At 39.3% G+C, this 27644-nt stretch overlaps 1 protein-coding gene across 1 annotated transcript in view; it reads left to right on the forward strand.

The window, feature by feature from the left end:
• The window catches only part of SAMSN1 (SAM domain, SH3 domain and nuclear localization signals 1), a 37339-nt gene continuing 9695 nt past the window's right edge, over positions 1–27644 (forward strand). The window contains exons 1-7 of the mRNA XM_040566270.1: positions 1–261; positions 18076–18147; positions 18739–18894; positions 21834–21954; positions 23428–23579; positions 25905–26111; positions 27129–27279. Of these exons, the coding sequence (XP_040422204.1) occupies positions 205–261; positions 18076–18147; positions 18739–18894; positions 21834–21954; positions 23428–23579; positions 25905–26111; positions 27129–27279 (916 nt within the window). The 5' untranslated portion in view covers positions 1–204. The remainder of the gene's footprint in view (positions 262–18075; positions 18148–18738; positions 18895–21833; positions 21955–23427; positions 23580–25904; positions 26112–27128; positions 27280–27644) is intronic.

Here is a 27644-nt window from a genome sequence, read left to right on the forward strand (position 1 = left end):
CTTCCTCCCCTCCTTCCTCACTCCCTCCCCAAACTACCATCTCAGCTTGCTCACCCATTCTGCAAAGCAGCTGCGTGGTCACATCCTGACAGAATAAGGAACTGCATTAATTGATGTGCCCTTGTGTGGTATACACTTTTTTGTGCTTAGTTTAGTTGCAAGCCAGTAGCAGTTGCAACTCAGTTGGATAAACCTGAATTTAAAATGTTGAAGAGAAAACCATCCAATGTGTCTGATAAGGAGAAAAGCCAAAAACCAAAGGTAAGAATGTTTAACTGTTATTGTCAATGAATTATGACAGGAATTCTTAACAAGTTTTAAAAGGAATATTTAGGTACTTGAAAGGCCTAGGACTGGTTGTAATTCTGTGGAGTAGCCCTTAAGATTTTGCAGCCTCTACAGAAAATGTGGAGCTGAAAACCAAAACCTCAAGTAATTCAGGATTTCCTCAGCAAGTCCCTCTGTAGTATAATTTCAAGAATTTATTTTTATGTACTCTCGTTATAAATGTAATGATCTGATCCAAGAAATCATAATTCTGAAGCTGCTGTAGCTGTGTTGAAGGGTCCTGGTACTGGATGTTGTCTATCTGCGTATGTTCTGCACTAGGCTTTTATCAGAGACTCTCACAAAAGCTCCCTTTCTCCCTTGCACTTGTAATAAATAGACGATGTCCCAAGAAAGAGTGTGAGAAGTAGTGAGGGATTAGAAGAACTATATTTGTTCCTTGTTTTAATAAATTTGCTTTTGCATTATCATAACTAGAGGAGGAGATGGTACTTGGCAATCAGTGTTTGTCGTCTTCACTTTTCTGGGAATGATTATACTTTCAGCTTGAAAGAAATACTCTGAATAAATTGATAAGTTGCTACACTGGACACTTTCTGCAATCTGGAATTGCAAGAAAGAAAGTGTGAGTTTTGGAAGATGCATAAGGGTATCTCCTGCCCTACAAATTTACTTTAAGTCCCTGGACTGTGTGTAGAATAACCTTTCAAATTGTGTTGTGCCTTAAGAGAAATGGATGCTGCTAGATGTGAGCACTTCCATATCAATTTTTCAGCGCTTAAAATTTAAATAAGAGACTAGAAAACCCTTTTAGTATACCTCTGATTTCAGTAACTCAGTGTCTCTTAGTTTACAGACCCATCTTCTCATTGTTTGGGAACACACCTCATGTTGTGACTTCTGTACCCCAAAAGCTTATTGAAGACAGTTTTTCAGAAGGAACGTCTTCTGGTTTTACATGGCATTGGCTTTTATATATCACATTTGCAGCTTTAGTCTCTGATTCATTAACAATTAATGTTATGTTCCATGGATTTTAAACAATTTTGAAGTCATTTTTCCATGGATTTGTATATTTTTTAAGCATTTCATTTGTTTATATGGTATCTATTTGCTTCTGTTCCATCATCGTACTGTTTTTTAAAGGCAGGGAAGGAGTATAGTTAATATTGAATTACACTATAAGTAAGAGAGGATCATGAGACCCTGTCCATTCATTATTTGCAAAATTCACTTTTGGTCACTCTCTAGTTCCAGAATAATACTTTTCTTAACAAATGGTCTGATTTTTTTTTTCCACACAGTTGGTTATTCATTCATGAATGTACTCCATGCTATTAAAATCCTGTCACTGTGGCTTCTCAAATCTCTGAGTCTATGTGAATCCAAATATATATATATATGTATATATACACATGAAAGTCTGTGAACATTATATATATATATGGATTCACTGTGTGTGTAAAGCAGAGATAAAGAGAGTCTAAACACTTGACTGATTGTCAAACCTCCTGACATTGCTGGGCTGACTTAGTCTTATTTTAAATGTTTACCAAAAATTGGAAAGTCTTTGTGAAGTAACTCAGGATCTCCTTCTGCCTTAATAGCATACTTTGAAACAGTTCACCTACTATAGTCCCACTTTTGCAAAGAACTGTGTAAACCTTCCACTATGAGAATCTTTTGCTGAATATGCTATTCACAAAAAGGTTGTGGGAGAAGACAGCTTCCGCCACCTCCTTCACACAGAATAGAAATTTTCATTTGATGTAGCATGTTTCGAAACATGCACTGTGTAAGCAATGCAAATACCTAACTTGCTCAATACAGAATTGGGTAACATGGGATGCAGGTGTTCACCTCCCGACAGAAGTTACAGAATTTCATAAGTGACTACTCTAGATGTCTTCCTGGCAACCCCCGCTCTGCATAGGCAAGATTTGACATCACCTTATACTCACAGGGAAGGATGTCATTGTCACTGTGGAGGTCTTGGGCTACCTTTCCTCAACTTTAGGTGGCTGTCTCAGATGTCCTAGTGTCTCCAGAGCAGACATATGGGGCTGACACATATGACACAAGACTTATGGGAAAGCCATAGGAGTGTTAAGTGAAAATGTGGTTTGCCACCTTAGACCCACAAACAGGACAACCAAAACATCTGTTTAGGCAACTCAGTCTTACCCATTGTGACCTTTATATGTCTTTATCATATTTGTATGAACTTTTGTGTGTCAATTCAAGTGTTTCACCTTGATTTTCTTTTTAATCCTTTTGTTTTTATTACATTCTAATGTGAAATTACCCAATGTCCATGAAGAGTATGTGGTTATGCATTTTGATAAAGATGAAGGAATACCGTGCACAGTTGGTGTTAAAACCTTTCCCTTGGCAATTCACTGTCCCTCTATAGAGCCACTAGTAGCGGTGGGCAGGTCAGTGGCCAGTGGAGGACTAATACAGATTTTCACTTATCTAACTGCCAATTCTCTGTTTGTAATACATTTAATTTATTGTTGTGGCATTTTAGAGAATTCTGCAAATGTGCTAGGTGCTACAAAGATAAGAAATATCATCTTGCAGCTCTCAGTGTCTTCTATCCAAAGGTTGATATTTGTCCATTGCCATGAAATACTAGTGTTGCAGCTTTTCCTTATACAGCAAGGATTATTATAGCACTGCAGACATGCTTAATAACTTTTTTGCATATCTGGCAGCTTTTGTATATGCGTGGATATGTATGTAACTACTATATGATTTGTATGTAAAGTAAATAATGAATGTAATAAACATTCATTTTTGAGCAAAAAAAAAATAAATCTAAACCTGGTGTTATCCCAGAGAACATGGGGAGATAAATATTTTCAAAAGAGATAATGAAAGGATTCTGATCATTTGCTAATGTTTGTCATTGTAGCTGCACATACTGCTGTGGATTTATACGTTTACACCTTGTACAGCAGCTGAGAACCTAGGCAGTTGAATTTTAAAGGAACAGTCCTAAGGAATAAAAATACACTGCCTAATATTGAAGAAATTCAAACTTATTGAGGGGTTAAGCTCTCTGTTTCAAGCCTGTCCTCTTTCTAATCCAACCTGTCCATCTGTCCAGGTCCTTAAATGACTTTCTATCACAGTACAGCATGAGCACTTCCCATGAAGAGCACTCTCAGCGCATCCTTTCAGAACTCACCTGTCCCCTTCACTTTTCTGTCAGCCTGGACATGACTCGGTTTACGTGGTGCAGCTGTTCTGATCCACAGCTCAGTATTACTTGTGGGCAGGTGAGGTCAAACAAACTAGGACTTGCACATAGCATGATCGTGTTTGTGGCACTGATCGCCAGAGTCCGCCTTGGCCCCGGCAGCTCGCTGCAGCCAGAGCTGGTCCCCTGCATTGCTGGAGGGGCAGGTGCAGAGCAGCAGAGTGTTGTAGCAAGGAGCAGGAGTGAATGCTTTTACCAGATGTGCTTCAGCCATGAGGTGGTGTACTCTGTCCCACCACCGCTTGGAGAGCTGGGAGGAGGAGGGCAGTTGACTTAGAGGATAAACCAAAGACCCCTGAAATCGCCTGGATTTTATCCTCTTTGGCCCTTATGGAGGCATCACAGATCTCTGTGTATCTGGGGAGTGGCACAAAGTAGATTTTAAAAAATGGTAAGAAAATCATTTGAAGAAATTATACAGGCTCTAGTCTTCTTTTTTATGTGCTTCATGCAGTACCATACAAGAAATAAAATAAAATAAAATTTAAAAAAAAACACACTATTACAGCATTTTTTCAGCTACTCCCCTTTCCACTTTTTGGTGTTTTACAGTTTTGACCAGGTGTAAATGACAATGGAAGTTGCAAACTAATCAGTAAAATGTCCCTGCACTGTGCTGCTCACTTCACACAATGTAATGTGCTGTGCAGAAGCTATTCTTATGTTTCTCTCAAATTCCTACAGACATAGCAAACTTGAGAACTGCCTGATGATTCTTGGCTTTACTTCAAGCTGAAGCAAACACGACTTTGTGCCATTTTTTTCCTGGCTTTACTTTCTGGAAAGTCTTGTGTCATTATTTTACATGACAGATGATCTATGTTTATGCTAAAGGTTTGAGACATTTTTGTTTCCTTTTCTGCTTCCAAACATACTCTATGTGTGGAACTTGGCTTACTTCTGGTGTAAGACAATTCAGGGTCAATGTCTGTGTATTTTGTTTAGGCAAAAACATGTCCAAGCTTCTAATTAAATCAATATTCACTTACTAAGGGGATAAACTATTATTTATTTTCAGGGCTATAATAAAATAGTGGCAAATCCGATGGAGGGAAATATTTTACTGCACAACTTTGTCCCCTAGTAGTATTTTATATCATTAATTTTCCTTTTTATAAGCATTATTTGAAACCCTGCCTGCACAGAAATCAATGCACATTTTTACCATAGATTTAATGAGTCCGGGATTTCTCTTCTGTATATATTCTTCACAGAAGGGCTGATACTTATCCTGAAAAACATATAAATGAGCAAATTAGCTGTGATCCTATTGATTTCTATGGGATTTGTCATCTGTGTAAAGTTTATCACTTGCCTGTGTTTGAAGCCTGTAGTGCAGTCAGATATTACAAACAAGTTTTTTGGTGCTGCAATTTTCTTAGACAGTGGCTTGTGCAGTATTCGCTAATGCGGAATATTTACTGAAGAAAATAAAATAGAAAATAAGTACAGCAAACCTAAATACCAAAAATAATTCAAGACAATTAGATCATCTGTGGGACAAGATCTGCAGTGAAGAGATTGTGCAATGCTAATGAATATTAACTAGGATTTATCCTTGAGTGGGGAAAGCTGAGGGGTTTAATTTTATTTCAAAGGTAAAGACTGGTAGAGTTCTGAAAATAGCAAGTTTTAAATTCTTTCTTTCTCCCTGAAATTTTGAGTGTATAATAAATGAGCCACTGCTAATGTCACAGATGCTAATTTTCACAGCCATGACTGAAGTGATGTTCATTTCCATTTGCATTTAATTCTAACAATGATGAGAGGTGATGAGTTGATGATAAGCTGTTTTCACCATACTGCCCGCTGTGCAAATTTATGCTTGTAGGCAAAGATGACACATAGTTCTGTCATTAAAGGTCTCTACTCCATTGCCTCTTGAAGAAACACTGTTTGTCAAAATCCATTTGAACTCTGTTAAATAAGCAGAAACAGATGACATCTGGGAAGTAGTTTTGAGAAACTGGTTCGTAGTGGAAATATCTGTGGGCCTTTATCAACGAAGGGTTCAGAGAAAGAAAAAATTATACTAGTAATAACCATGTATGTTCAGATGGGGAAAAAAGGGATTGCAGGTTACACGTCAGAAGGTGTTTCCTGTCTCCCTCAGACTTCGTAAAAAGCTGGAACAAGGTTAGAGTTAACCCTGGGGTATTTTTCTTGTGTGAGTGGAAAGTTCTGCAATCATATTACTGCTCCCCTTACCTCTGTTATTTTTCTTCCTTTTTCATATCAACATCTTGTTTCTAAATATTGATTATCAGCCAAAATTTTCTTTTTCCTTTGGTTTACAGCAGGCCCATAAAGATTTTTGTTTGTTTGTTTGTTTGTTTTTTCAGACTGTTTCCTAACTTACATGATAGCATACCTCTTTCAAAATAAGATTTTGAAATTTCTGGAATTTTGTTTTCTCACCAGAGAGTAAGTAAAGGTCCAGGGTCTTTGTTTTGAAGGAACAACTATCTTTCTCCTCCCCTTTGCCATGAGGCTGAGTAGGATATCCAGACTCCACATTCTGATTCTCAGATCAATACAAAGGATCATTAAGGACTCACACAGCTCTTGACTAGCTTGCATTTAAAAAAAAAAAAAAGGATAAAATAAAATAAAATGTTCAAAATTCAGGCTATTTCTTATTTATTCCCTTACTTGATTTACTTTCGCTACCCAGGCTTAAGCACTTAGATAACAAGATATTCTAAAACACATGAGAGCAAATTTCCTGAAGGAAATATTTTCACATTAATGTGAATTTTGCTTAAAGTTAAACAAACAGACAAACAAACAAAACCAGTGCAATTATTTCTTTGTTTTTCTAAGCAAGGAAGGACATTTCAAGAAACATGTCTGAACTACATTCTCCAGTCATTTCTGGAAATCTGATTATCAACCACAACAGTTATAACTGTACTCTCTGATAAGTACTGGAGCACAAATACCAAGGTGATATAAATCAGCATTAGTTGCCTTCTAATTCTTTAACTAGCTTTATAAAGCATTCAACTTACTTCAATACTGTGTTTCCAGAAAACCCAAAATACTCTTAAATCAAACACTGGCCAGGTCGTTGTTTGTAAAAAACAGTAACTGTGTAGGGGCAGGACAGAGGATGTGGCCTAAAGTTCTTTGGAGGTTTCAATATCCTTCTAGTAACCTGTATTATGTATTAATCCAGACTGAATTTATAAAGCTGTCGCTGGCAGGTATAAGCAATTTATGGGTGGCTACAAACACTTTAGCCAGAAGAATGAACCTCTTGCTTTGTTGGGCTGAAATCCCTGGCAAAACCCACACCAGGAAATGAAGAGAAGTCTTCTGGGCCTCTGTACTCACAATATCCTGTAAGCTTTATCTTCTGAAAGCTTGTAACAGAGACAGCAGAATTACTTCAGTTGTTAGAAGCAGTTTCACTCATTTCTACAAATTAGCAATGTCTGTGGTTTTGCTCTAGACATTTTTCTGCTTGGCAACAGGCTACAGATTATATATGCTCTGAATATTTAGCAATCCTTTAATCCATTGTAATGGAAAACTTTGTTTCATACATCAGATGAAGGAGTCTGTGTGCATGTGTGTTAATATTCCAGAGGATGATTAATGACCACCTATCTTTTTCCCAAGGGAAATCTTTCCTGTATTTGCATGCTCTTACCTTTCTAGGTGTTTATATCTTATTTCGTTTACACAGCGGAAGAGCATCATCTTACTTTTTTTCTTCTTTCCAAACTTGAGGCTGAAATTCCAGCCCTAAGAGAAATCTGGAGATGTTGAACTACTTCCATAAAGCTGCTTCTTTGACTGGATGTATTATGCATCGTACTGCCACTTTTTTTCCAGTATATCTTTGCATGTTTATTCTAAGGATACACAGAAAGCTGGATGGTGATTTCACTTGTACACAGACTTTAGGCTTCTTAGTTGCCAGTCTTAACATCTACTGGCATCTTTCTGGTATGCTGAACATCAGCTGCAAAAGGTCTGTCATTCCTAGCCATCATCCAGCATTTAGGCCAAAAAGAAAGCCCTTCTCTGGGACATAGATTTTGTGATCCATCTAATGTTTTGTGCCATTATGTCTTATGGATGGAGTTTTAGTTCTTTTCTTATACCTTTTATACCTTCATCTCTTTTATCATCTTCACAAGAACAACCAGGTAACCTGACATATCTGTCCTTGTTTTTTACTGAGAATTGTAGGAAGTAGTGAGTTCCTCTTCTTGGTCATGTTGACCTCATTCAGAATGTGTGGTAAGTTTGCTGTTCTTTCAGGCATGTTGAAAGGTAAGTGATACTTGGGGCTAGTGAAATACTTGAGTACTTGGGTTTAAGATTTTCTGCAGGGTTTCTGGTGGCTTCTTCAGGAAAAATAGAAGCTCTGTAGGACTGCCATTCAACTAGAAAGCATGGAAAAGCTATGGTGTAATTTCATGTTTTCCCTCTGCCATTACGTTTAAGATCAAGATGGAGCTTTGTCAGTCAGCCTGCAGTAACAAGATAAAGAAATCAGCTTCACTTAGCAACAGCACAGCCAAATGTGTAAAGAACAGATGACAAAGTAACCGAGGCAGCTGAATGAGTTTACAAAGCTTGACTTTCTGCTGCCTTCACCTGAGCAAAGTTGATGTTGAGCATTACCACTCACAAATTGCTTTCATTCTCCACAGCTGAACTGTATTTCTCTCATTCCTCTTTCTGTCTGCCTCCTTTTAAAGATCATATGTTAAGTCTAAAAAGTGCTTCACAGAACTGAAAAGGGGACTTGGTTCACTGATGGATGAAAAGCTCAAAGCTTGTGTAGTGAGTGCATGTAATAGATGATGATGGTACAGCAGTCATCCAGCTCTAACCACAAGTACATGGCAAAGCTCTTCTGATATAGCCTGTTGGGGTACTCCCATGATTTTCTTCCTGTCTCTCTGATAGAGCTTATATTTGTTTGATTAGTGAGAGTCTCTGGGTCATTGTGTCTACCTGGAAAAAAATGCTTGAAAACTATGTGTTTGGGATTTTGGATAGTATCTGAAGGAATGGGAGAAGTAGACATGTTCCTGCTATTCATGAAAGTTTAAAATCTTGTAGATAATGCAACCTCCTTTGCAGCCATAGGCCAGATTTGAGAAGGATTTGGAGTATGACCTTGTTTTGAGGCTTCATATAACTCCTCAAAGCTTTCATTGCTACCTGTTCCTTGATAGCATCATCTCATTGGTGTCTCTCAGTTCTGCACAATTTTCATGGAGGTTGCAAGGGCTTAGCCTCAATTTTGTCAGGCATCTGAAAGAAAACACAATCCAAATGTCTAGTGAATTTGTTTTTCATGAAATGAAATCTCAGTCTTCCACTGAGTTGTGGTCACAGTAACCCCACTGCCACAGAGATAATCAAACAGAGAAAGGGGAATTGATGATACTAGATGGGTACCATTTGCCATATCCAGTACCCGCACTGAGCTGTTGATTGTTATTTGTTCCTTTCTGATATAAAAATGACCTGAACAGAATCAGGATGCTATCTTGCCTTCAGAGAACTATATTTATTCTCTCCCCACCCCCTCGCCCCAGGATTGCAGTGATAGGACTTATGCTACAAAGAAAGCCCAGAATTTCACATACCGTATCGTGTACACTAAGAGGTATTCTTAGACAGTTCTAAATCAATAGGAAACTCTGAATTGGAAACCTTATTTCAGCTTATGTACTGGTCCAAAACAAGAAGCTCATTTTATTTATTTATTTATACTCAAATTTCTAACAAACATTTAGGATTCCCATGCATATTTTTTGCAAGTAAGCATGTCTGGGTTTTGAAGTTTGCAAGGCTGCAATGAAATGCAAAGTATGTTTTCTTCAACTGGACGATGAAGATAACTTTGGCCAGTTGATGGCAATAAGCCAACATTGGAGCTCAGCTTTCTGACAAGGGAGGATATATGAAGGAAAAAAAGCATGGTGACACTGGTCATCATTTTAAAGGAGTCAAAAGTTAACCCACTGTAATGAGTATAGTCTTTTGTTTGATTTTTATTGTTCTCCAAGATAAAAATAATGTAAATAAATGGACATATAGATTTGATGAAACACTAAAATTCACAATGACTGATGATAGATACCACACTGAATTTTGCTTCTCCACTGCAGTGCATCTCCATTAAGGCAATTTCAGCTAATCTCACTATGGATTCATTAATCAAGTGCAGTCAGGATGTCTGAAGGAAGATAATGAGGGGGGGAAATTGACCTATTGTTTGGATCTTATTCTCCAGTAGTTAGTTTGTTTATCATGCTTTGTAATATTTGTATCCCGATAAATGAGTTCCAGTTGCAATTAGTTGTCATAACAGATGACTAACACATTTCTATTTACTTGCAAGTTCAAAATGATTCCATAAATACATCAATTAACTTTGTGTTCTCCTTTACATTACATGTCTACACAGATTTCCAGCCTGCAGTATTAGTTAACAGTGAAATGGGAATAAGGTGGACCAGTAACATTTAAAATCATCCCCCCCACCACCCTTTAGCCAAAGGTACAAGAATCCATGGAGACAAATTATCAAAGTCTTTATTTTTTTTCCTCTAAGCACTAACATCCTAAATCCATACTGCAGTATCTGCAGTCTCTTAGTGACTTCCAAAATTTCTCCTCTAAAGAGCCTAAGAAAAGATTTGTTCATTTTTTACTCATTTTTTACTCATTTAGGATTACATACAGTATATCTGCCCCACATAAAGCTGTCACTATATTACTTTAAAAAAAAAAAGTTTAGGTTCCAAGAGCCCAGTGGGGTTGGAGACTGCTGAAGATGGGAATGTTTATAAGCTCTGTGATATTAACTGCAGCACTCAACCTCAGGTGATATAAAGCATGCAAAAAAGAACTTTCTGTCAGTTTTATTATTTCTAAAAAGGTTCCCCTTGAAAGAGAAGAGTGACCTTGCTCTGCTGAGCTGACATATGCCACTGAATTAATGGCTAAGCTTTGCTGTAGGGAAGCTTGCAGAAACATTACAACTCCAATGGCTGAGTTTGCTGTGAACATTAATCAGAGGAACCAACATGATGTATCAAACACTCATTTAAAAGTAATAAAAACTAACTCCCTCTCCTCCCTCCCTCCCCCCCAAGTTTCTTAGAATTAGCTTATTGTTGGTCATTACCTGTTGTCAAGGATAAGGCTGCAGGACTGCAGTAAAACTTGTACAAGGGTTTTCTAAAGTTTGCTTACTCTTCAAAAAACCAAACGAGCTTTCGAAATGGTCAGATTTAACCGTGACTTAGAGGTTACTTTTTAATCCTGTTTCCCTTTGGAAGGTCATCTGAGGGAATACCTTCTGCTCAAAATGTGCCTCTCCTTAGCAAGGAATGCAGCAGCTGCATTTCATTCACGGTGACTCCCATGGGAGCAGGACCAGCTCCCACATTGTGCCTGAATGAAGTGCAAGACAGGCAAGGAGTCTCTTGATGCCACCGTAATGACACTTGCAAGAGATCTCGTATGGCTGTGGTACGACAGGCGAGTCACAGAGGCTCTGATGAAAGTGTCATCCTTCCCATTGCACTGCAGGGCTGGCCATCGGCAGCTGCAGCCGCTTCTCAGCCGTGCAGAAGAGGACAGCAAGGCCGTCGGACATGCTGTGGCTCCCTGCGCTGTTCCACCTGTGGTCTTTGTACAGTATGATGAGGCAGTGGGGGTCCTTGCTGCTGCTTCTCTGCTAATGGGGGAATACCCCTGATAGCCACACAGAGGAGACCCCTGCCTCTTCTGGGAGGGGATGCTGGCCAAGCAGCCTGTTCCACTCCATGTGTGCAGGATGGGCTCAGGTCTCCCTGCAAAACTGACTCCTCGGGCACTTCATTCTTCTTGGCTCACCTTTTGGCATACGAATTTTCATCTTCTCTTAAAGCCCATCCTGCAGACCAACACATGTGAGTGATTTCTCTCACAAGAGAAATCCAACTGAGCCCTGCAAGGTCAGGGCCAGGATAACACCCAGCATTAATAATAGCATGGTGTATAAGGAAGTACAGAAAGGACTTTAATTGAAACAAGGCAATTCATGTTTAAAACACCAGAATTTGTATGCAAATTGCTGTGGTTCAGGAGGAGGAAGGTTCAGGAGAGAAAAGATGTTATTATTTAAGGGATTAAAGACCAAAGCCTGCAGTGCTTACGCAGTGTTTAACCAGTCTTTGCTCACATAACACTCCCCTTCATTGTGGTCACTGTTTTGTGGAGGGTAGATTTCCAAGCTTGTCCCTCAGAGTTTCTGCCTGTGTGTAAGTGAAGGATAAAAAAGGATAACAGTGCAGTAGAGGTGCACATCACGCCAAGTCCTTAGCTGTCATTTTCATAGCTCCTCCAAGTTTGTCACACATCCTTAACCTTCTTTTAAAGTCATTTTCTTTTCATGGTTTTGTGTGCCACTGAAAGTCACTTTTAATTAAATGTCATATAAATAATAAAGTCTTAATTACATAATTATTGCCAATACCTGTATGCATGCTCCCAGACTTGGCCAGGTTGCCAGAAGAGCACTTGGAGCCTTTTCTCACTGGGGGTGAGAGTGCTGTGCAGCAACTGGGCAGCAATGGTGCTGTTTAAAATGTACATTTTCTGTATCTCCAGTAAAAGTTCCCACCGCACAGGGTGCTGGATGCTGTCACTCACTGACCTGAGCAGGAACACTTGAGCAGTCGGTTGTTTTATCTCCTTTTCCAAGTTAAGAAAAAGGGCTAGAAAAAAATCTATATCCCCAGTCACAGGCTCCAAACACTGATTGCAAGGATCCAAGTTCTGCAGTGGTAAATGAGAATTCAAAGAAAGAGGAGTTGTATCCCCTCCCATCCCCCCTTGTACATTTTGCAGAACTCGGCTGCAGAAAAGATATTGTAGGTGCTACTAAAAACCTTTCTTAAATTGCCTTCTTACTTCTTTCCTCACAAACTTTCTTCACCAGCACGATGCATTTTTATTTTTGCCAGGTGAAATCACCTTTTTTTTTGCTCAGACTTCCTATGTGGCCTGCCTCTTCCCAAGGATGGCTTGCAGAAATGGGCCCCCACCTTGTGGAGCCCTGCACCCTGCTGTAATGGCAGTGGCCCCTGGCTCTCTGCCCTGCACTGGGTGTCCTTGGGTCAGGTCCCTGGCCGCACTGCCTGCTGTGTGTCACCGTCGGCTTGGGCTGCGGAGGCCGAGGCTGGTGCCAGCCAGGGGCATTTATAACAGGGCTGCTTAGCATTTACTTCCACGAGTGACGTTTGTTGACCTGGGGGAGTGTTAAGTACGACTGACTCGTTATTTCACACAGCTTTAAGTTTCTAGTTATTTTTTGCTGTTAAAATTAGGGTGCTTGCTCTGAAGCTTCAAGGCAGGAGCCTTGCTCAAAGCCCACCCTGCTCTCCTCACTCCCCACCTCCATGCAGACCACGAATAGCTGGCCATGCTAACTACCAGAGTCTTTTACAGAGTCATTTTTAAGCCAGTTAAAAATGCCATTTCAGTAGATTGCCCTATTTGAGTTAGGAAGAACAAGCTGTATCTTTTTTATTGCTTTTGACTGTCGAAGTACAAGGTTTAGGCCATGTTTCGGTGGGCAATAAAGTTATATTAATAGCTTGGTTAGTGGTCAGATGTTCTATATGTGTAAATAATGTGTAAATAGGAAAAATCCCTGAGGTAGGGAGGTTGTGATGTCCTTTCTTTTTTTTTTACTTCTTTGTTACACTTTTAAGAGTTACTGAATCATGTATGCAAATACTCATTCTTTATACGGAAGTGAGAGGGGGTTTTGTTGTTGTTGTTTTACACAGAAAATCCCAAAAGCTAAAATTTACTATCTTGCCTTCTGGGAAAGTAGGAGAGAATTTTCTTTGACTATCTGTGCAAGAAGTAAGATAAGCTAGCAGAGTGGTTATATTCATCCCCACTTTGGTAGTTTGTTATTTCATTCCCAGTAGAGTATCCTGATTCTGAAGGGACTGGGACCAGCTGAGAACAGGTGAAATGAATCAGATCCTGGGCTCCACTTATCACCATTGAGCAAAGCAGTAAGCACAGACTGTCCTCTTGGGAGCTGCTGTGGCTTCTTCTGAGCAGAGAGGGAAGAATACAGGTGTATAAGGCAGGAGAGTAAATTGGGCAACACACTGAGCTCCCTTTTTGTTACTCAGTGACTCCATTTGCCCTTGCACAGCTTACATGATCTGGGTAGTCTAAGGTTGAATGGAAGCTAAAAATGAAAATGCATGGAGGAATTTGAAGAGATTTACTTGAGCAAAAGGGTCAGTACAAAGCCATTGCATCATGCTGGACTGAAATTCTGTTTTGAATAGGACTTGAAGTAAAATGTAATGAGCCAGAATTTCTCACAGCAGGGATAGAGATCTCTGAGCAGTCTAAATTGTCCAAAGGAAGACATGAGATGAATAGCACCCAGAATGATTGTTTAGCAGGATGACTGCTGTTAGTTTTGGCTCAAAGTTTGTCCTTAGAGACGGAGAAGCTCTGACTAGTTTATCATAAGAGCTGCCTGACTTTTCTGATGATATCCTCTACAATGGAAGGGTGTTTTATAACAGAAAGACATGTTTTGCAACACCTCTTTTTGCTGTTGTTTTTCTATTTGTATACCATACCCTTTTCAGGGGAAAATGATAGTCTATTTACAGACAAACCAGATCACAAACTGCAGACTGTGCAAATTAAAATAAACAGTGATTAGATGCTGTTTACCCCTCAAAAATGATTAAATAAAGTTCCCAAATTTCAGGGAACTGAAGATAAGAAAAAGATTGAAGAAGGATTTAAAATATCGAAATGTCTGTGACATTTTCCATTATGCTAATTAGGTATACCAGAGGGGAAAGGATGAAAATTAGTGCATTGACTTGTAGAAATTATTTGATAGGTCATTATGTGGAAAAATAAGTGTTCTCCCCAGGTCCCTGCCCATGCCTCCATTAGATTTTATTGAGCAAATTAATATTTGCTTAACGTATCCATTGGTAGCTCTTCCATGAATCCAGCCAGCAAAATCACTTAATCTTATAGGATGCTGAACACTGGTATCAAAAGTCAATAGCGTATTTTCTCCTAGCAGCTTTGCATTTACTTTAAAAGCTTCCCCTCAGCTGGAAAAAAAAAAAAGGCCTGGCGTTATCTTCACAGAGTAGGTGTTCCCTGACACTAATGCAGTGACTAAAACTACTGAAAGTCATCGTCCTGCTCCCCTGCAGCCCATAGCTCCTAAATCTGCCTTTTGTTATCAGTATAATGGGGTTGAATACATTTTTAAAAGGTGGTAGCTATTGATTACTTAATGGAAAAAGTTAGTATAGAGAAGTGCTGAAGCAGCCCTATTTAGTACTCTCACTCACTTTAGTGCAACAAGACCATTATCTAGAAGAGTGGAAATCATCCTCTAACCCTTATTAATATTTAATAGGGATGAAACAACACTGAAGTATACTACAAAATAGCCCAAGGCTTCTGCCCACGTAGGATATAGGGTTGTTTCAAGGGTCAAAAAAAAATAACTGATTTCCCTGTGCTCAAGCTGTTTATAGGTAAGACCAACAATAAACAATGTTTTTGCTCTTGTTCCTTTTAAAGTATTTGCAGCACATCTGCACTTTAATATACAGTTATTCCTACTAGACATCTTCAAGTGATTGAATGCAACAGAAAGGTCAGTGTATGTTTAGAGATCACTGTGTGAGACTATTTTATACCTTCCCAATACTGCTGTGATTCCCAGCCTCTCGCTCCATGCTTCAGGGCATATTTGGCTGGGTTGACAAGCCAGTGAAAGTTGTTAATCCTGTCTAATAGAACCATAATCCTTAGGGCTGTGTTTTTATATCATACTATTGAGCTAACCTCTTGTCACAGGATATTGTCCATCTAGTTAATACCAAATTTATATACAGGAATTTTAGATAAAATTAAAATGTACAGTCTAAATGGTCCTTTTCAACTTCACAGGGTAAAAACAAACAAATAAATCACAATGTTTACCCAACAGAGATTTTCTGTGAGATTACAATCAATTAAGAGCAGAGGTGCAGTTTTTCTTTTTTTTTTCCTTTTTTTTCTTTTTTTCACCTCAGTGAATAGTAAATGTCATTTTACTTGTCCAAAAATATTCACAAATCTGGGTCAGCTTCTTCAAATAACCTTTGGCTGGAAATATATTTCAGGTTACATAGGCCTAGAAATGTTAGTTAAAAAAAAAAAAAAAAAAAGTGTTATTTCTTTTCCTCTCAAGCTGCAATGGTTAAAACACTGACCCAAAATGTGGGCACACTTTCTTCTATCTGGTTGTACTCAGGGCTCTCCCACTGCTATGTCCAAATTATTTATTTATTTATCTGGGGATGCGGGGGGTTGTTAATAAATAAGTGTGGGTGGAAAAACAGGGAAATGAAACAGTGGGGAGTTTTTGTTTTCAGTTCTGTTCCAGGAGAGGCAAATTTTCTTCTTCAGAAATAGAGACTTAAGACAAAGTATTTTCACGTGGCTTCTCGTTGCTTTTCTTTGTCTTATTTTTTTCCCCTCTGCAAACTATTTTTAGTTTAAAAGTGACTGTGTGTAAGAGATAAAGAAGCTAATACGTGTAGTAACCTTGTGATTTATGAGCAGGGACAGAATAACATGGGGTCCTTCCCAGATGGAAATACTCAGGGGAGGTGTGTGTGTGCTCATCATAGCTGGTATCATTTTGATGAACTCCTTCCTTAAGACCAGACCACAGCTGTGAAGACTGAATATCAACTTGTCACCCTGTACTGCGTCAGGAGTATGGCAGCATTACTGCTGAGTCTCTCACAGGACTAACTACTGCCAGGAAAGGAGAGTGTAAGGAGACAGAGCAGTGAACAGCATCTTGGTGACTGTGGGCAGAGGGGCAGAGCAGGCACAGTATTGTATCAGCACTCAGCAAGTCCCCAGAAGCTGAAATTTTTACTTAGGTGTCAGCTCAAAAAGGTCTGTGGTCTTCCAGCATTTCAGAGCACGTCACTTCAACAGCATTACTAACCCAGTCATCTGGATAGGGACCTGGAGGACAGGCAAAGTAAGGGCAGCATTTCCTAAAGCACTCAGTGTTTGTGTCTTTCTGCTCCTTTTACATTTGTGGAGAGATTTCCCCTTAGCTTCACTGGAAGCAGGTTTATACCAGCATTAAGCATGTCTGCAACACAAACGCAGGCAATTGGATCAGCTATTAAACAAGTCTTTTTCTCCTCCTCTTTTCTTGCCCAATGGATGATCCACCTCAGTATCCTCTCAAGCTACCTTACCTGGTAGAGAAGATGTGAAAGTTGAAATGGTAGAGCAATGCAAGGGGCTAGCAGGTCCTTTTCAGGCTTGCAGGTTTCCTGGATAACAGTGAAAAGAGGTAGCTGGAGATGCCAGGGGAAGGGGGCACGACAGGCATGTTAGAAACCAGGGGAAGAGGAAAAGAGGGCTCGTGTGGCTGGGGGGAATGTAGGCAATGGAGCAAGGAATCAGTTTGGTTGAAATCATGTAGGCAAAGTAAATGGATGAATAAATCCAGAACAGTCTGTAACCAGGTAGTCTGAAATCACTTGTTAAATCATTCAAGATGTGCAAACAGTTCGTGGTTTGCTATTTAGTTCAATGTTGATTTTTCTTTTCCTCCAGGAGGAATTTTGAGCACTTAGAAATAAACTGAGATGATATTGCATTGTGTATAATAGTAAGCCCACTCAAGAAATCTGACACTGCATTAAAATACATTCGTTTTGTATGTAAGAGTAAAGAGTTTTAAAAAAAAGGATTTATTCCAGACTTAGCATTGAGTACTGGTGCAGATGTAAAAACAAGCCCTTAAGGACTCTGTATAGTTGATAAATGTCCAAATTCTGGCTGATACTAGGAGCAAATTTAAAGGCGTCTCTGACTTGTCATCAACAAAACTGTGGGGCCTGCCTGATTATTCTGTTACTCCTCCACAACATACACATTTTGGACAAAATGCATTCACACTACACAGTGGCTCTTGACTATTCCTGTTGGTAAAGAAGCCTGAACAGTTTCCACAGCCATGAAAGTAAACTATAAAAGTTGAAAAGCTTCCATGACCATAACCAGCTCTATGGCTCACATAATACTTATGGAAATAGCTTTTTATTTCTAAGCTCACAGACAGCAATCTAACCCAGAAGTAACTCACAGATATCTGTGTATATTTATGTGAAACTGATGTAAAGAACTCGAATCATACCCTTTATCTAATTTGTATTTGAAGCAGTATTGTTTCTCTTATTGATTTTTCTGTTTCCAGCAGTACAGTAATACTTGTTTTCCATATAGTCACCTCCTCGTTTGTTTCCACTGGGTATAGCAGTTCTCAGTCCAATGACTTGGAAGGAATTTTTAACATAAATCAGTGACTTGACAGCTGTATTTAAGTCTTCAAAACAGAAAATAAATAAATAAATAAATAAATAAAACCACCATCAGTGATTCCAGGTTTGTCTTCTCTTTCTTTACAGCGCACAAGTAGTTTTGGAAGCTTTGACCGTTTCAGACATCACTCAGTATCAAAGACAGATGATTCAGCTGAGGTTTGTATCACACAAATTTTTACTTTCTTCAAATCTCTTTCCCATAACAGTTGTGCAAAAAACATTGGGTAACTCTTGTATAAATTCTACACTGGTGAGAACCTGTCTTATGTACCTGGATCTGTCTGGATGATTGAGTTTTTGCCAAAATGAACAACAGAATCACGCTGAAACTTTCTTACTTTGGTGTGAAGATTAGAAGCAAGTTTTCAAAAAAGACAAAAGTGCACTTCATTTTGGTGTGTTCCCGAAGTAACCAACACATGTATGCAGACTGCAGATGTGTCATTTTTGTTTTCAAGCAACCTGTATAAATCCCCTCAATTCTTGTTTGGATTAAAGACAATTAACAGAGGGAAACAACAATTCCAGAAAGATATATATTTTATATATTTTTTTTTTCTGTCATTTGCAGTGCAGGGGTGTGCTGCAAACCTCTTTAGGTATACTATTTGCCAGGAAAATGGCTGTGACTAACTTTTGTCATCCTAACTGCATTGGTGTCCTTAATATTATTCTGTAATTCTCATTCCTCTGTACCAAATTATATTTTCTTGGTGAGTTCTTTCTTACATTTTTATTTCAAATCAGGTGTCTGAACTGGAGACTGTAAGTGATGTTGGAGATGCAGTACAAACCAAAGCAGCAAGTAATGGAAGAAGCCTGGGTAAGAAGATGAGAGCCATTTCCCTTACCATGAAGAAAAAGATGGGCAAAAAGTACATCAAGGCACTCTCTGAGGAGATGGTAAACACGGCTTAAGAATCTTGTATTTGGTGATAATGCATATGAAGTAACGTTATGTACATTTTTTCCTGTTCTTGTTTCAAGCATCTATCAGTTACGAGATTCTATGAAAACATGGTTAAACGTACTGAGTTAAAACAACTTCTACTATGTATGCTTTCTTTCCTGTGCATGCTAATGTACACACACATGCACATAAACAAGTACAGCATCACACAGTAAGGGCTCAAGTTAGACCTAGAAGTTTTACGTCATCGAATTTTGCTTTGTCATCAAGGAGAATTTGTATAAGTATCACAAAACATCTCTTGATGTGAACATAGGGGAGTATTGGATGAACCCGGTCATCAGTCTGATACTCAGCCTGTACAAAACGCTTCATTTGGAGAATTTGTCTTTGAATACAAGATTTTTTTCCAAAGTCCATTTTGTAGAGTTCAGCCAGCGTCCTACAGCATGACAACTCATATGCTTTATCTGCTTTTCTCTTATCTACTATGTGAAGCTATCTTTATTAAATATAAAAAACATATAATCTGTTTTACACACTGTAAACCCTGTTTCCTCAGTATCTTGTGTCACTGAGTTCCAAATTTTAAAACACATAAGGAAAAAGGATCCCTAAAAAATCTAGGTGGTCTGCATCTTATCTCATACATGTATCAACATCAAATAACTAGGAAAAATAAACATGAAACTTCCCAACTAGAAAAAATAAAATAAAATAAAATAAAATAAAATAAAATAAAATAAAATAAAATTAAATTAAATTAAATTAAAATAAATAAAAAGTTTAACAGTTTTGGAGGTCAAAGACAAGAATTCCTAATTTGTTACCTTAATTTCTATTTTTTGCTAAAATTCAGCAAGTTGCAATCCATGAATTTTATACTATGAGAAAGAAAACTCATTTCAACATTTACCTTCTGCACATTTACAGAAACTATTCACATGACAGAAATTCAATGAATTACCTGGCTGGACTCACATATAGTGTGATCTTCATACCTGCAGTAGATGATGACCAATGATATTGGTCCACTGATTAATCTATGGCTTATACCGATGATTGGTGTAACAAGCTCTGTCCTTGCTGAAAACCAATATAGTCTTTCATTTCAGTGTTATGCCTTCTATGTACCTGTATGGGTCTCCGTACATGCAGTGTCATATTCACTTGACTTCATCAGTGACCTGATGGATGATTAACATTTCCGCAAATGTGATGTAACATCCTAAATACAAGAGGGTAGTACGCACGTTGAAAATGTGATGCAATCTGCTGAAGAAATTCCTTCTTTTGAGAGCTCAACATTATTTCACTTAGTTGTTACATCATCCCTAACTTACCGGTGACTGAAATACAGGCCTTCTTATTTTGAATTTGTTAAGTGTGTAAGCTGTGATTTCTGAGGTGTGATTTAATGTCGTAAATTCCAGGAACAGATTTCAGACACAGACACAGACACAGATTTCTAGGTTGGAAGAGACCTCAAGATCATCGAGTCCAACCTCCGACCTAACACTAAGCACTCCACTAAACCATATCGCTAAGCTCTACATCTAAACGTCTTTTAAAGACCTCCAGGGATGGTGACTCCACCACCTCCCTGGGCAGCCCGTTCCAATGCTTAATAACCCTTTCGGTAAAGAAGTACTTCCTAACATCCAACCTAAAACTCCCCTGTCGCAACTTTCGCCCATTCCCCCTCGTCCTGTCACCAGGCACGTGGGAGAACAGACCAATCCCCACCTCACTACAGCCTCCTTTAAGGTAACTGTAGAGAGCGATAAGGTCTCCCCTGAGCCTCCTCTTCTCCAGGCTGAACAAGCCCAGCTCCCTCAGCCGCTCCTCGTAAGACTTGTTCTCCAGACCCCTCACCAGCTTGGTCGCCCTTCTCTGGACTCGCTCGAGCACGTCCATGTCCTTCCTGTAGCGAGGGGCCCAAAACTGAACACAGTACTCAAGGTGCGGCCTCACCAGAGCCGAGTACAGGGGCACAATCACTTCCCTAGACCTGCTGGCCACACTGCTTCTTATACAGGCCAGGATGCTGTTGGCCTTCTTGGCCACCTGAGCACACTGCTGGCTCATATTCAGCCGACTATCAACCAATACTCCCAGGTCCTTCTCGGCCAGGCAGCTTTCCAACCACTCATCTCCCAGCCTGTAACTCTGCTTGGGGTTGTTGCGTCCCAGGTGCAGGACCCGGCACTTGGCCTTGTTGAACTTCATACAGTTGATCTCAGCCCATCGCTCCAGCCTATCCAGATCCTCCTGCAGAGCCTTCCTGCCCTCGAGCAGATTTCATACACCATTAGATTTTGTGAGAGAAAAATGCATCTGTTAATTCTGCAATGCATGGGATTCTGAGGCCAATGTGTAGGTTAAGCAAGGTAGTGAGTATGGTGCTAAAACATATTGATGCTGTACATGTGCAAGCCGTCTCTGGAATGCCCTTGCTTGTGTGCCAACATACCTCTAAGTGCCCATGATTTTCAGAGGCTCAGTACAAAACATAGATGTGTCAGCAAGGCCTTCACCATGAGCTTTCAGAATTAAAGTTTATATTTCTTCCTCAGACAATCAGAAAAAAAACATCTTATTTGGCTACCTACAAATTTCTCATTATAAGCCTTTGTTCTGTTGTAATATATTGCAGTCTTCTGAGATGGAGAATCACTTGAGAAGAAGTGAAATTAAGTGAGTGGGGCACAGAGGAGATAAGTGATTTCTCCAAGATCATAGTGTTGGGATTGGGTATCCTTAGTACTAGTCATCAGCTCCTAAAATGCCTTCTCTCTTGGAGTGGTTCTTAATAAAATGTAGTTATGAATAAATCTCCAAGTGCAATGATGACTGAAAATGAAAAAGAAAAAAAAAAAAGTTTGACTAAAATAAATCTTAGGGTGGTTAACATCTGATTTTTCTTTTAAAGAATGAAGAAGAAAAAGATGACAGTGATCCTGGTGGTGGAATACACACTGAGAAGGGCTCCATAAAAGCCAGTGACTCTATGGAAAGTCTCTACAGTCTGAACAGTGGTCAGAGCTCATCTAGTAAGTACAAGATATCCATACTTCTTATTCAGTCCCTGGTTCAATGTTGTTATTGCTTAAGTCTGAGGTATCAGAGCTGGTGATCAAAAATGTGGTAGTAGACTGCTCTTCAGTCTGGCAGACAAAAATATAATCTGATCAAATGGGTGGCAGCTAAGGTATGCCTGAAATAAGCTGAGTGTTTTTAAGAGTGGAGATATTAAAAGTAAAAATATAATAACACTAACAACAACAACAACAACATGGATTACAGTGAATGATGTTGGTACATACACCATGAATGTTTCTGGGGGGGTAGCACTGCTGGGGTGCTGGCACCCACAGAGTTGCAGTTCCTGGGTGCAACCACACAAGCATCCTCTCTGCGGATAGTGGCTGTGAGTTCATTTTTCACTCTGTGGATGTGAGACAGACAATGTGAGATGTCTGTCTGAGATGACAGGTGACGGGAGCCTGACCTGGCAGCTTCAGATCATGATGCAGAGATGCAGTCTACTTCTCTGAAATCCCACTGAACCCCCACACCCAACGGAGTATTCTCAACTGGAGGATGAACGAATCTCTGATGAGAGGTGGAGTTCACCTCCACATATCTTCAATTGCTCTGCTGTGGACAGCCCCTGGGCAGCAGGTCACAGCCGTCCATGACGATATTGCTGTGCCATCACTGCAGACGTTACGTGAGCCATAAGTGGGGTCTTGAACTGGGGTCCTGGCTGTTTCCACTTAGTTGTTTATCTGGCCCTGAGATGGAGCCGTGCACTTAAGCAATCACCTCAAAACAAAAACAAAAACAAAAACAAACAAACAAACAAAAAAACATTTTTATGGTCATTTTCTGTGATGTGATTTGTGAAAACTATATATGGGAGTTTACTTCCAACACACTGCTGCTCTTATCTAAAAACATATTTGGATGCGATATTGCAGAGCTTGCTCAAATTTGCTTGAATTGCTCTGCTGATATTTTATTGCTCAACTTGGATAAAATGACAGGCAGAAATGTTGATAAGATTAAAATTTTGCTCTGCAATGCAGGTTCTTTTGATGTTTTAGCTAGCTCTGTAATGAAATAAAATAACTTCTACAGTACTTGTTTTCATTTCTCTGAATAAACAGGAGAAGTTCAGCAAAATTAATTCTCTAAATTGCACTTTCAGAGTACATGTTATTAATCTGCAGAGGTAATATTTCAAAAAAGTCTGTAAGTAAAATGTGTAGTCTATTAGTATCATCACCAGAAAAAGATTATTGTAGGGAAGATGTTAATGAAAGATCTCCAACCTATTTTCTTCAGTCTGTTGTAGTATGCTTTTTCTTGAATGTATTTTTCCTGCAATGTGTCAAAACCATGTGGGGTATGCTCTTTCTTAATTCCGTGCTTTTGAACGCCTTCCTCTCTGCTGCTGTGCAGAACTGAATGCCTGGGCCCTAGGTGCAGGAGATCTCAGCTTCCACTTGAATCTCTTTAAGGTGGGGTGACCAGCTGCTCTGATGGAACAAGCAACAGGGATAGCCTCCGGTTTGATGATGAAGTCCCTTACAGTGGGCCATTCTGTGGTCGAGCCAAAGTGCACACCGACTTCACACCAAGTCCTTATGACACTGACTCCCTGAAAATTAAGGTAAGAAAACCATCAGGATTTCTTCTTTTCCAGTAAGACCACTGGAGGCATGTTTTAGATGTGAAGAATGTACTTGCTACAATATTTTTAACTGTTAAGCACATGCATCACTCTAAAAGCAATACAGATCTGTTTTTGCAGTGCTTCTGTAATGACTTAGTTCAGACAATGCTGCTAAGTCAGCTGCTGCTAAAGGCTTTTTAAGGCATAGGCCTCCAGGGAGGTACCTCATCAGTGTGGAGTACAGTACAATAATTCCTCACAGTAAAACGCGTGTTGCTTCCCTAGGAGATCTGAAGTAAGAAAATCTAGAGTCTCATGGGGCATGAAGCTCCCTCCCCAGCTAGGTTGTGTCAAAATCTTGTTGGCACTCATTGTCTTTAATGGAAACAGCTCACTTTTCCATTAGGCCTTTATTTACTCACACTTTTGAACTATGAATTTCCTCTGGCTCTGGCATCATGGCAGGGGTGTCCATGCTGTGGGAGTGAGAAAAAGAAGCTCCAGACATGGCACCAGTTCAACATTACTAAAAAGGTCCAGCCCTTTTCTTCTCCATCCATGCACAGATACAATCAATATCATCATTCTCCAGACTACTTGCATCTGTTATGTTATCTCTTCTCTAAAAGAAAATCTTCCTTTTCCCTCTCTGTAAACACCTTCCTATCCAGATTGTATACATGCCTCATCTTTTTATTTTTTTCACAGCCTCTTCTTGTCAAAATCCTCATATGTATCTCCCTGCAGTCTCCTTCCTTTCCTCTCAGGCCTGTATTACAGCAATTGCTCACAAGTATTTGCAGTTTTCAACACTTGCCCTCCACTTCTACACACACCTAGGGTATTTCTTTCAAAACAGTTTATCAGGTAATGAAATGGCAAATTTCTGCTGGCGCACCTAGGTTACTTTTAAAGTTGCTAAGGTGGTGTATTTTACAATTAAAAACTAATACTTAGGTTTGAAAACCCCTAAGAATACCACAATAAATTTCAGTGCCCTGAATCTGAATTAAAACTGCAGCCTGCCTTAGAGCTACCTAATCCTGATGTGCATCCATATCTAAAGTTCCTGAGCCCTCCATAAGTGTGTAGAATAATATATATGCTTATAGAGCTTTAAACAAATGTTTGTTTAGTTCCCATTTCAAACATGCTCATAGCTCTAAGCTTCATATTCTAATGAAATCAGGTTATCTAAACACAGTGAATTTCATACTTGGGTTTTAACCAAACTAGGGTGACAGGTTTACTTGCATTTTCTTGACCAGATCAGAAAACATTTAAAAATCTCAGAGTTGTTATAAGATATTTTAACAAACTGAGTTTAATTTTTCTGTTTTGTAACAGAATGACAAATTGTGTATGTAGGGATTTGTTGTAGAACTCTTTAAAGACTTCCAGTGGTTTTGTAAGTTCTATAGTATCTCACCAGAGGAGAGGACTCAATTTTAATGTCATGGGTGCAAGCTGCATAGAAGGTATGACTTTTTTGCTACCAGAATTACTCAGAATGACTGTTGTACTGAGCTGAGACATCAGTTCCCACAGCTTGGTGAGAGCACCGTTATCAACAAGCCTCCTTGAAGTTGCTGTGTTGTCACTTGTTGTTTTTTTTTTTTTGCACTTGCCTTTGTGAGTACACACACAAGTGTGGAGAACTGAAGCTTTTAGTTCTCTCTGCTAAGGTGTTTCTACTATTTTCCCAGTCAATAGGGTTAATAATAATGGGAGAATTTGACAGTCCTTTGGGAAGGACTGACAGGAAGATATTAAGGGAGTTAAATGTTCTTTATTGCCTTTGAGAAATGTAGCCAGTGTTTCTTACTGTAAAATGGGTAAGAGTTCACCTTTCATCTAGCTCAGCTATTAGTTTTTGAAGACCTCTGGGATGATGGGTAATAAGATTATTGTGTAAGTGGCTTAAAGTGAAGGAGCCAGGTGAGAAGCTGTGTAAAGCGTGTATATGGAAAATAACCTCACAGTGCTCTCTTGCTTTTTGCCGAAGCTATGCCCAGTATCCATTGCAAAAGTTGCTAGCAGGGTGAAACCCTATGCCCTTTCAGGGTCCAAGTGGAGCACTAGAAGTTGAAAGGTGCTGCTTATGCTCACCTCTCCTTCACAGAGCTTTGGAGATAAGGTCTAGCTCCATTTTCTGTGACTGCATTTTTCTGGGATTTTATAAAAGCGAAGGAGCTAAATCTAGGTCATTTTAAAAAGTTACTTCACACTGACTGGTTAAGATTCTGTGCTGGTTTTGGTGCATAGAGGAAAATCCACATATCACAAACCAGATGTGCTTTTTTTTTATTATTTATTTTATAGAAAGGAGATATTATAGATATCATCTGTAAAACCCCCATGGGCATATGGACAGGCATGCTGAACAACAAAGTAGGAAACTTCAAGTTCATTTATGTGGATATTATTTTGGAAGAAGACGCTGCACCCAAAAAGATAAAGGCTCACAGAGGAAGCAAAAGGACCAAGCCTAAAACGTTGCAAGAACTCTTGGAATGTGTCCATCTGCAGGTCAGCAAACATTTCCCTGTTGTGTTTGAAATCTCTAATTTCAGTGCACTTGGGTTTTGATGTAATTTACAGGCAGTTGTAGAATGGCAGGTTTCAGCAGTTTTGAAGTCAGTAACACAAATAAGTTTAATGTCTGTTTCTTATCTGATGTCAGTGGTTTATACAACTGCATTTTACCACAAGATTTGGTTAGGCCAAAAGGCTCCATGCAGAGAGGCACAGTGATGACTTGTCAAGTAACTTGCCTGTAACTGTGTGCCTTTGGGCAGGAGGTGTGTGAGTATGTGGAAATCTCAGGGACAGGACTGCAATGTGACCCAAGTGCCAACATTCAGAATTTAGGTTTCTAATTTTGCATGATCTTTGGGAACAGTATTCTTTTTGCCCTGTGCTCATGTTGTGCTTCTCCCTCTCTGGATCCCTAGTTCCCGACTGAGTTTAAAAGCATACTTAGGTCGTGATTTACATGTAATATTTTTATTAGCTGTTATTGCTTTTTGTGCTGATGCAAGCACTCCTTATCCTGGAGAGATGTAGAGTTTCATATTGTGTTGACATACAGCTGAAGGGGGACCATGTGTGACACAGCATGGCTGAGGGCTCCCTCAGCTTCTCACACTCACATTTTTATCTGAGGGCTCTTTCTGTGCCAAGGCAGAGCACACCCTACATCAGAGGCTTTCCTGGACCCAGTATGGAAGGCACTCTATTGGGTGACCCGTGAAAGTCCAGAAGGTCAGTAGATTAAATCATTTTTGACAGACCTCTATCCTGACCCAATTTGTTGCCAAGCTCTGGCAGGCAACTCAGCCACAGGTGCTGGGCTGGCCAAGATGACCTCAAGATATCTCTACCTCTCTCATTCTCAGTCTCTAGTTTTGTACAAAAGGCAGGATCATCAGACTGAAAAGTGGAGTCCATTCAACCTGATGAAAAAGTAAAGGAGAAATTGTTCGTATTCCTCTACTAAAAAATAGTGCTTGTTTACATGAGAGATTTGCAAATTTCTTTTCATAGGAATACGCCTCAACGCTCTTGCTAAATGGCTATGAAACTCTAGAAGACTTAAAGGATCTACAGGAGAGCCACCTGATTGAATTGAATATTTCAAACGCAGAAGACAGGACGAGATTGTTATCAGCAATTGAAAATCTACAGGACTATGACAGTAAGTGTTTAAGCTCTGACAGTCATGTGAACATTTTAACTGAAGAAAGACATTTAAAGAAATAGTGATCCCCACATTGATCTGTTTAATGATTTTTCTTTTAAACATGAAACATTGAGTTTGGTGGTTTCTTAATTTGTCCAGACGGCTAACTGTACATCATTTCTAGACATGTACATGATTACTATACTTGTAAAACATGAATGATTTAAGATTTCCTGTTGATAGGTCCTAAACTAGACATTGATAGCAACTATTGCTTGAGAGCAACCCTTTTTATGATTGTAAAACCAACCCCAAGAGAGGTTAAATGACTTGCCAAAAGTCACAAGGTCTGTGCAAGAGCAGAAAATTAAACTTCCCAA

Source organism: Cygnus olor, chromosome 1 (genome assembly GCF_009769625.2).
Source record: "Cygnus olor isolate bCygOlo1 chromosome 1, bCygOlo1.pri.v2, whole genome shotgun sequence".
In the NCBI taxonomy this organism is placed as follows: Eukaryota; Metazoa; Chordata; class Aves; order Anseriformes; family Anatidae; genus Cygnus; species Cygnus olor.